At 52.4% G+C, this 10,562-nt stretch overlaps 4 protein-coding genes across 4 annotated transcripts; 2 read left to right on the top strand and 2 right to left on the bottom strand.

Moving 5' to 3' along the window:
• Positions 1–616: 616 nt before the first annotated feature.
• VTN49DRAFT_5998 (uncharacterized protein) lies at positions 617–829 on the bottom strand (the record flags this gene model as incomplete). The annotated part of the gene is made up of 1 exon (XM_069414116.1): positions 617–829. The coding sequence occupies one exon, from the start codon at positions 827–829 to the stop codon at positions 617–619; it is 213 nt and encodes a 70-aa protein (XP_069265396.1).
• Positions 830–956: 127 nt separating this feature from the next.
• On the top strand, positions 957–3,224 carry VTN49DRAFT_5997 (uncharacterized protein; the record flags this gene model as incomplete). The annotated part of the gene is made up of 4 exons (XM_069414115.1): positions 957–1,392; positions 1,453–1,712; positions 1,776–2,008; positions 2,060–3,224. The coding sequence occupies 4 exons, from the start codon at positions 957–959 to the stop codon at positions 3,222–3,224; spliced, it is 2,094 nt and encodes a 697-aa protein (XP_069265395.1).
• Positions 3,225–4,905: 1,681 nt separating this feature from the next.
• Positions 4,906–6,504, bottom strand: VTN49DRAFT_5996 (uncharacterized protein; the record flags this gene model as incomplete). The annotated part of the gene is made up of 1 exon (XM_069414114.1): positions 4,906–6,504. The coding sequence occupies one exon, from the start codon at positions 6,502–6,504 to the stop codon at positions 4,906–4,908; it is 1,599 nt and encodes a 532-aa protein (XP_069265394.1).
• A 1,519-nt stretch (positions 6,505–8,023) lies between these two features.
• On the top strand, positions 8,024–10,187 carry VTN49DRAFT_5995 (uncharacterized protein; the record flags this gene model as incomplete). Its single annotated transcript, XM_069414113.1, has 2 exons — positions 8,024–8,132; positions 8,185–10,187. 2 exons carry the CDS (start codon positions 8,024–8,026, stop codon positions 10,185–10,187), a joined length of 2,112 nt encoding a protein of 703 aa, XP_069265393.1.
• Between the last annotated feature and the right edge of the window lie 375 nt (positions 10,188–10,562).

Raw genomic sequence — 10,562 nt, 5'->3', positions numbered from 1 at the left:
TATATCCGATATCTCGAGGATCGTTAATGATCGTCTCGGGGCTTGTCTCATTCCGCGTTTGCGCATCCTGTCACACTGATGGATTCATGATCTTCATCGCTGAGTCTGCCATTAGTTGTGCGTTGCGGTCAATCAGATCTACCATCCTCATTCTGCAGATCAAGTACGGAGTGCGCGGAAGCATGGAATCAAGCAAAACGAAATCGAGATCGGACTCGGGCGAACCGACTGGCCGACTGGAAAGTCACCATCGGGTGTTGAGCCTCATCGGTTTTTTTGTCCCAAACTCAGTTCTAAACTCCGAATCCGTAACGGTCAGGTACGATAACGTATGCCAAGACCAAATCCCGACACTCCGCCAATCACGACATCACCCAGCGTCTCGTATTGACAGGATTGGGAAAAGCCTCGTATTACCAGTACGGCCAATGGAATCCCGCAAGGTGGCAGCAGCATTGGTAATCAGGTCGCGCTTGGCCCCTTTGGGCCTAGCGGTTAGGCAACAACCATAAGCTGGACCAACTCAGCCTCACGGAGACCAGTCCTCCAGGCCCCTCGATTTCTCGTTCTGAGATTCCCTTCTTTTATCCTCCAGCTTGTCCTGCCATTGTGACCCTCAGCGTCGTTTCTCTGCCTTCTGTAGTCCGGCGACAGACCGACTGTGCACAATTTGTGTGTGTGGTGAGCCGACTCGACGAGGTGAGCCTTCCTTAGCTTGAGGCTGCCCGCTTGCTCGACCGTCAGTACTCTGGACGCCTCGACGGCAGTTCAGGAGACGGTTCTGCCTGGGTCGAGGTCTTTTTGGAGCAAGAGCAGAGCCCCTAGTCATACTCACGTCACGGGTAATCCCTCATTGTGTGAGTCACCACCGTAGGGCGTTCACGCTAAGCCAGTGAAAGCATCTTGCTCATCATTGCTCATCCCTAACAGTCCCGGTGCACTGTGACTAGTCCGCCATGGCTACCCACGTGCAACATCCTCGTCGTCGTCTCTTAACTGGGGAGAAATCCCTAGATCAGCCCTCCCCCAGTCTCAAGAGGGGTGCGACCTTCTATTCACCGGCTTCCCCCCCCCATGAGCATGATCCGGTCCTAGATATTCCCTCGCTGCCCCGCCGGTCGCCGACAAGCTCTGGGGCGTTGCAGGCCATAATCTCTGGGAAGCAGCGAATGTCCAACATTCTGGACCAATTCGACCTGTCGGCCCTGTCTGTCAATTTAGATACGACCAAGCAGGACGACGAACCCGTTCCCTCCGGTCTTCTTGCTGTGCAGATGAGCCCGGAGGAGCCGCGCCCGCAGCAACCATTCAAAGAACCCCTCGCACGAAACAGACACGCTTCAGATAGCGGCCTGGGTTCGTCTATTCACACCATTACTGAATCAGAGAAAGGTATGGCAACAGTAGCGAAGGTGCCCCGTACTCCTGCTGATTGTCCGTCCAATCTATCAGCCCATAAAACCGGCCATTCTGCCCTGAATCAATCAATGGCTCCATCTGTCGCCACCCCTTCTCCCGAACAAGCCATCAGTGATGGCTGTCTATCTCCTGCTGCCGTCAAACATATCGAGCGCTGCATTCTGATTCCCATCCTCAATGAGGAGAAGCTCAAGCCCTTCCATAACCTCGTGAGGAGTGTACCACCACGCATTGCCAGCAAGGAAATCACCTCCCTCCGTGACCTCGAACATATCCTTCTGTGGCTCTCACCGGTAAGTTCGACTTTGCATGGAGTCGGCGTTCTCGGTGTTGCTTACGTTGACGTTTTTGCAAAGTCGGTTTGCGTGATTCCGAAGGTGTCGAGTTACTTGGGATTTTGCGAATTTACGATTCAACGCATTCATATGACAGTTGCGCATCTCAACGACAACGAGAGGACGCGCAAAGGCGAACGACCGTATACTAACGGCTACTTCCTCGACTTGGTGACACAGATGCGACGATACGCAGCTATGATTGCGGCAAACCGGGCGCGAACTGGCGCGCATGGCCAGAAGGCTCCCTCAATGTGCGTTCATCCTTCCGGAAACCCTGACGAATCATTGCTAACCAAAGTTAGTGAGGACCGTGTGACACTTGAAGGTGGCTTGTCCGAAACGGGCCGTCCAGCGGAGTTGGTTCGTCACGTTGATGGCAAGATGATCTCTCTGCGTACTGGCGAGCCCTACGACGAGAAGGCGTTGCCGACCATGAAGCGCACCCTCAGCAACCAGAGCCAGGATGAGGGGGTGTTGCGGTCGATGGCTCGTCGTAAGAAGAATGCACCGCCGATGGACATTAACCAAAAGTGCCCGTGGTGCCCCAAGGTCTTCAAGCGGCCTTGCGATTACACGAAGCACACAAAGACGCATCTGCGCCCGTACAAGTGCCTTGAGCCCACTTGCCGGTACTACCATGAGGGTTGGCCAACCGAGAAGGAGCGTGACCGCCACATGAACGATAAGCATTCCGCGAACCCCGTCATTTACAAGTGCCAATTCGCCCCATGCACGTACACGTCCAAGCGTGAGTCCAACTGCAAACAGCACATGGAGAAGGCTCACGGATGGACGTACATCCGCTCCAAGCGGACTGGCAAGAATAAGACTCAAAATGGCACAACGGGCGCGACGCCGACCCCGGCTACTCCCAGCTCCGCGGCTCCGAGTTCGGTCTCGCCTGTTCAACAAGCGCCGAGTACGGCGTCACCATTTGAGCAGTCCGTGACTTCGATTTCCCCCATGCAAACATTCTCTGTATCCCCGATACACTCTACACCTCTCACTCCTGCTATGTCAACCCCAGCCACCAACCTTACCGCCGACTTATCCACGCCCGCGACGGGCCCAATGCCGTCTCCGTACGAGGCGGCTTCGTCTTCTGCTGCATCCATACATGATTTGTCTCCAGCGAACACCTTCGTTCCAATGTCGAGCAATCACCCTTTCGTCGCTGATCCAGCGGCAAACCTCAATTCCGACTTCCAACTTTTCCCGGACGGGAACTTTGACGGCAGCATGATAGATCCGCACACATTGGAGACGATTGGGCTCGAAGGGATTGGGAACTTTGACGTCCCAATGACGGAGCAGTTTAGCTTGTTTGAGACAGAACTGCAGGCCAACAACACGGATGGTCTTATCTCGCCTCCGGTGGACCTGTTGTCGATGGATGGTGCGCAATTCGGCCAATACACTCACGACGATTTTAATGATTTTTCTCCGGATATGATGGACGACGCGTGAAGCATTAATTTTGGGAAACTGGGACTGTTTTTCTAGATAGATTGGTCACTTTCGGCACGGGAATTGTGTCTGAGTCAAGGATATTGGTGCTTCTTTCTGGTGCCTCGTTCATGTGAACAGAGGCGTCACGATGATTCTCTGTTCAATTTGCATTGCTGTCAATCTCCTGATCATTTTGTGTCATCGAACTCCGTTCTGTGTGGAGCTCTCCCCTGTTTAGCTGCAATAATGGATGTTCAATCATGCGCCGAACATATCGCTCGTAGGGATCGATGTAGCTAGTTGCCAACAGAGCAATACTCGGGAATCAATACACATTTTTGGATCAGTCCTTTTCACAAGCCCACGTAGGCGTATGATTCCGAAACAATGCGCACGCCAATAGGTCGTCAGTTCCGGCTGGAGGAACAACACACTAGTCACAGCGATTCTCTCGATCGCGTCCACAGACACCGGATGACTCGAATCGGCCCTTGACGATCTAGAATCCACCGCCACAACAAAACCAGCATGTTCTAACGTGCTACCAATATCGGAGAAGGAAGCTAGAGGGCCGATCTCAATGAAATATCCGATTTTGACGTTTCAGCGCACTAAAACTGTCATGTGCTTGAAGTTCCATCCATGAAACATCAGTCGATGTTGGAACATGTATCGTAGCGAATGACAAAGGCACATAGATAGCGTTCGAGTCCACCTGCTTCATGCCGGGCAACAAACGATGCGCCTACATGTACTCGTTACCAACTGGCGGAGAGCCCATAGAGACCATGATTCGATTTGTCAGTCTTAGACTAGGGACGGCTGACAATGGCGGCCAGCAGGAGGAAATTATCCGGAGCAAGGCCCTAGGTAACAACGTATGAACCGAAGGGATAATAGCTTCAGCGTGCAGACTCGACAGTATGCATAGAATGAAGATTTCGTCTCATGAGTGGCCATTCGAGATTGGTGGATGCAAAGTGAATGGCGGTACCTGGTCAGTATCTGAACCATGGATAAAGACAAATGGTTGTGACATTATATTCGTTATGGTCCTGGTAGTCATAAACTATTCTTTTCAGTCCTAATCCTATCCTCTTTCGTAGAACTCTGGAATAACTTTTTGGGATTTGATTTCTTCTGGCAGATACTCCTTCCCACCCAGCTTCAATAACATCAAACCATTCACTCGCGTGACAAGATGATGATACTGCCCTCGGAATACATCCACAAGGCAGCCCTAATATAACAAATGATGAGGACGATTTTGGCGACCTCCCGCGTAACACTGACGACAAAGGCGAACTGGAAGCGTTCGCTGATCTCGGTGATGTGCTGAACGGTACCAGATAGGAGCACAAGCTCGGTTATGTGCGATTCTCCACCGTGTGGATTGTGTACGATTTTTTCGACAGGAAAGGTGTAGCCCTCGCGATCATGGCGACATCTCCTCGCGGAGAATCATTACTAGGGGAGCATGAAGTGCGCATTCACGATGAAATTCGGCGCATTCTGGGCAATGCTTCGAAGAAACTTGTGACTTATGGCTCAATCGATCAATCATGCTTCATGGATGTTTGTCAAATCGATGTAGCTAATGGCCCACACAGCTAGCATTCAAATTTAGTACATTGCCTCTAGTTAATATCTACATGAGTTGTGAGTCCGCATAAGTGTGCGCACAACAATGGCTGTCCTGTCAGTAGTCCTTTGCATTTGCTGGCGTTACACCCTCCAGTCTCTGCGCCACGGCGATCCTCTCAATCGCATCCACGGATCTTAGATACTCAAACCGTCCCTTAACGATCCAGAACCCCACCGCTACAACTAGCATGATCCCAAAGACGGCGATGGCATAGTTCATGTCACTCGGCGGCGGGTTCGGTTCGCCGGGGAAAAAGAAGAACACGGTGGTCACCGCGCAATATACAACGCTGATCCAATTAATCACGGGACCCAGACGGCGACCTAGCCGGAACTCCCCTCCGGGAGGCAGCTTGTCGCGGCCGACAAGGAGCAGCGCAAGGATAGGTGCGCCATAAGAGATAGTTAAGGCGATAGTGCTGACGCTGAGGATTGCGTCGAGGACGGTGTTGGCGAAGAGATAGAGCACGCCGACCAGGGCGATCAGGCCGCCTTGCAGCCAGAGAGCGCGGACGGGTGCGTTCCATGTCTCGTCGACGTAGGTGAAGTACCGGCTGAAGGGGAGGCCAGAGTCGCGGGCAAAGCCCCATGTGAGTCGGGAGGAAGTTGTCATGATGCTGACTCCTTGGCCAAGGCCGTTGAAGATGAACAGAACTATGAGCGCGGCGCCGCCTTGTAGGCCGATGGCGTCCTGGACGAGCTCCATGAAGGGGAAGCCCGTGGGTGTATTGATGATGAGGTCGATGTCTTGCATGCAGAAGAGGCAGACAACCATGAAGATGAAGCCAGAAATGGCACCACAGGCGACGGCGAGGTAGATCGCTCGGGGAGCATTGCGGCGCGGCGCAGGGATCTCTTCGACCATGTGGATGACCGAGTCAAACGCTGTCAGGCCGTAGGCTGCCTGGACAAGGCCGAGGAACCAGGTCACACCGTCGGTCCAGCCGGACTGGTTTAACCAGGTTCCGAAGACGAACGATGCGGGCTGAAAGTGCAGGTTCGATTTTGCACCGACCGCGATGAGCAGCGCGAGACTGAAGACGACGAACAGCCCTGCAAACCAGACGCCGACAAAGTTGTTGAAGTACGGTAGGATCTTGCGTTTTCGACACGCGATGATGTTGATGATGGTGAACACGGCCGTAATGCCCACGTACAAGAGGAATTGCACCCAGCCCTTACTCGCGCCGCTCCAGTCGTTGTCGAACATGACCTTCACTCCGAGAAGGAAATTGGTCATGAAGGCGATCTGCGACGCGGTGAGGGTCCACCAGCCAAAGGTGTTGATCCAGGCACAGAGGTAGGACACAAAACGACCCGTCTGCGTATTCCACAGGCGATGGATCCAGTACGCCTGGCCCAGAGCGGTAGGCATGCTGCTGCAGAGCTCCCCCATGGATACAGCTACGCAGATGTTGCAGACCGCGACGAGACAGAGACCCCAGAGGATGGTGATGGGGCCGCCATTGGTCAAACCACTGTCGAGATCCTGGGCAAAGGTTGACCACGTCCCGAGTACGCAGAAGGCCAGAGCGAGCATACTCCATATGTCGAATTGTCGCGAGAGTACCTGCTCATGACCCATCGACGCCAGGTCGCGTGCGTCGATGACGGCCTGATCGTCTTTGCTCGCCACATTCTTTTCGGGGTCCATCGAGGGAGATCTGGCGCAAGAGTTGTTCAATGCAAGAGAATGTCATTCTCTAAAGACCCAAACGACCTGATGTTCCGCGAACACCCTGAACACAGGAAATTTCAGTATTAAGTACTCGGTACTATCCCCTACAATGGTTGCCGCTGAGTAGTATTCCGTAGTGCCTGATAAGCTTTCTCCGCATTTGAGGCGTTGGAACTTGAACAGAGTTTAGCAAAACGTCAGCATGCATTTGTCATTCTCCAGGGACCATCTTTACGAAAGGTACTTATTCATGCCTCGGTGGCCTCTTCCAATCACATACCAAGTACAGAATGCGCGGCTATGAATCTTATCAGCATTTCCGGGCGGACTGCATGGAGTAACATCGCCAAGGGGGGTTCGATCCGGAGAATTGTGCGCGTTCAAAGCCTTCAAGGTTGGACTTGCCGTATCGAGTAAGGGCTCGTCGATGCTTATCAGTGGGTCTCACGTGACCGGGCTTATCTTGTGGTGACGTTGGCCCAGCCAATCTGCTGCCTCCAATCTCGACGTTTACAAACGACCAACTGTCAAGCTGGATCGATATGTCGCCTCCACCTTCATATGGAGCTGAATTAGCTTGGTGTCGTTGATTGCAGCGGTATCACTAGCCAGAGTGGCCTTCGGAGAGAGCGCCGTTCGACCCATATTTACCCGTATTCACCGGCGATTCAATGATCGGAAATTGGAACCAGTCGAATCGATTACACGATGCTCTTTACTGCTGCATCCAGCAATTAGTTTGAGAATTACGAGTTGGGGAGGTGTAAGCGCAATCCTTCCTCATTTCGGAGAGGAGCACAGCTTTGGCGGCCAATTTGTACGATAATTCTGATTCAGACAATATAGGAGGCTAGAGCCAGCAATCTGCGGAGACGAAGAATGCCCAGCTGACAGAGCAAACTGAGAGTTTTCAAATACAGTAGTTCTACTGTTTCATCAGTGGGGGATGAGCCCCAAGCGATTTACAAGATCTATCGGAGTCTTCCCTTGTGCTAACAATGTGCTGTTGGATGTTTCGAAGTAGTAAAGTCCTCTGAAGTCTTCCAGATTGCTCGACGGCAAGAGTGAACTGCTACTCTTCACGAGAGACAGCGGTGCTGCTTTACAATCTGTTCTGACTTAAGCTCAAGGGCTGCAATGTTGTCTTCGACCTGGACACTGGCCGGCCAACAGTTGTAGGGTTATTATCTGGATACAATATCATTTTACTTTGTCGTAGTAAATTGCTTCGCAAAAGGTTAAACTCATCGCCGAGACTACCGGCAATGCTAGAGGGTGGACAACAGGAACGTCGAAAGAAACTCTCATTGGGCGGAGTCCCCGCCCTTCCCAAGATAGCAAGTCCATGCGAAGAGCATCCAAAGTCGCCTTTGAGAGAAGTATAAAGAGCAGACGCTCTGAATGCTCTTCAAAATGAAGATATCGTGTCAATTAGAGCTTCTGCATATTGTATTACTTCTATCCAAGCCGCCTGCCACCACTAATATCGTTCATCATGGCGCCCGACACAACATCCATACCTGGATATACCATCTTCCGGGAAGGAGACTATGAATCAAGCTCAGCAGCAAGCATGATGAGCAATAGAATACCACATCCACTTGGTATGTTAATGTCTCCTTGAGCTCTTTTGCCACTCAAATGCTAAGAAATTAGATCAACTCTCTATCCAGGAGATTCCAGCTGCGGCCAAGCTCATTCGCGAATATGCGGCTCCTAAAAAGCTCAAGTTCAACTGCATTACACTCCGCGAGCCGAGGAGGAGCGAATATACAGCCTTTCGCGCTGGGAAGGGACCTCGTCCAGACCGGCGAGCTTTCGCAATCGTCATCGAGTCGGGCACGCCAAAGTGCGCTGAGGTTATAGTCAATCTTACCAAATCCAAGGTCGAGGAATGGAAAGAGGTCAAAGACGTCATGCCAATTTTGACCCTCGAGGATCTAGATGTCATTGAGCGCATTGCCCGAAAGGATCCGCGGGTGATTGAAGCCTGCCGCGGTCTCGGCATCACCGACATGTCCAAGGTCTTTATCGACGGCTGGGCCATCGGAGTGGACGAGCGCTGGGGCTATGAACGCCGTCTCCAACAGGGTCTGGCATATTACCGCAATTCACCCCACGACAACCAATATGCGCATCCCCTGGACTTCACTGTCATTGCAGATACCGAGATGGAGGAGATCCTGAGCGTTGACATTCGCACTGTCAATGGCGAGCGGACACCGATTCCACTTGAGGAGTCGAACTATACTCCTGAATTCATTGCCGATGAGTACCAGCTCGACAAACTGAAGCCGATCAACATCACTCAACCTCAGGGCGTGTCATTCCGCATGCGAGGGAACGAGATCTTCTGGGCCGGGTTCAAGATGCACATCGGATTCAATTACCGCGAGGGAGTGGTCCTCTCTGATGTCCGAGTCGATGATCCGTATCAGAATCGTGAGCGAACATTATTCAACCGCATCAGCGTCGCGGAGATGGTTGTTCCATATGGCAGTCCGGAGCGCCCGCATCACAAGAAGCATGCCTTTGATTTTGGGGAGTACGGTGGCGGCCTGATGACAAATTCCCTCCAACTAGGCTGTGATTGTAAGGGAGTTATTCATTATCTTGACGCTGTCGTGTCGACATCCCGCGGCGAGGCTGCCGTGATCAAGAACGCCATCTGCATCCACGAAGAAGATAACGGGCTCCTGTACAAGCACACCGACTATCGCAATGGGAACGTGGTGTCTGCTCGGGATCGAAAGCTCATCATCTCCCACATCATCACCGCCGCAAATTATGACTACTGCTTCTATCACATCTTCACCCTCGACGGAACATACAAACTCGAAGTCAAACTCACCGGCCAGCTGAATACATATCCTCTACATTCGAGCGAGGAAGCCGCGCCATGGGGTACCGAAGTTGCCCCCAGAATCAATGCCCAAAACCACCAGCACATCTTCTCCCTGCGTGTCGACCCTGCGATCGATGGTCCGAACAACTCGGTCGTGCAATCCGATGCCGTCCCCTCAGATGATCCTGTTGGCTCCCCGGCCAACCCTTACGGTAACGGCTTCTACGCGAAGAAGACCCTCTTGCGCACCGCGCAGGAAGGCGCTGCAGATTACTGCCACGAGACGAGCCGCAGCTGGGAGATCATCAACCCAAACTCCATCAACAGCATCAGCAAGAAACCGGTCAGCTACAAGATTCTCAACAACAACTGCCCGCCACTCCTGGCGCAGCCCGGCAGCGTCGTCTGGAAGCGGGCAGGCTTCGCCCGCAAGGCGCTTTGGGTCGTACCCTACCGCGATTACGAGCTCTACCCGGCCGGTGACTATGTCTGCCAGTCCACCGGCGAGCCTGGCCACCCATACAACAACACGGTCGTCGACTGGGCCGCCCGCAACGAGTCGATCGAGAACACCGACATTGTTTGCTACATCCAGTTCGGTCTGACGCACTTCCCGCGTATGGAGGACTACCCGATCATGCCCTGCGAGCCGGTCAGCGTGATGCTGCGGGCGTCGAACTTTTTCGAGAAGAACCCCTGCTTGTGGGTGCCACCGACGGCGGTTAGCCCGGATAATGTGTCGAGGAATGCGTTTTCTTCTGCGACCGCTGGCGGGCCTACGAAGTGCTGTGGAGGTGAACAGTCAAAACTCTGACTGGACTTGATCAAATGATACATACGTTGACATGATTCAGTTGTATATAGTTGAATTTTTGGCTTTCACTTGCAAACTTGTAAATATCAATACCCACCTCTTTGCAATAGCCTATTCATTCAGCAGCGTATTTTTAGTAGTAGATTAGATAATAGCCGAACATTCTCATTCTGAATAAACTTCGATGAAAACCGCGACGTCATAAAAAAAGACCAGCGGAATAAACCACAGAAATTACCATCGTTGGTATCAAAATCCCATCATCATGACAAGCATCATATCATGCACGGAAAGCAGAGCGATCACAAGCACCCAGACGGATCAGTACCACGAGGCAATCAACATCAAATCAGAAACAGAAAGATTTCGTGTTTG

The sequence above is a fragment of the Thermomyces lanuginosus genome (genome assembly GCF_041956635.1).
Source record: "Thermomyces lanuginosus strain ATCC 200065 unplaced genomic scaffold VTN49scaffold_40, whole genome shotgun sequence".
Classification (NCBI taxonomy): domain Eukaryota; kingdom Fungi; phylum Ascomycota; class Eurotiomycetes; order Eurotiales; family Trichocomaceae; genus Thermomyces; species Thermomyces lanuginosus.
The sequence above is the reverse complement of the archived record's forward strand: the minus strand, read 5'-3'. Positions and strand labels throughout refer to the sequence as shown.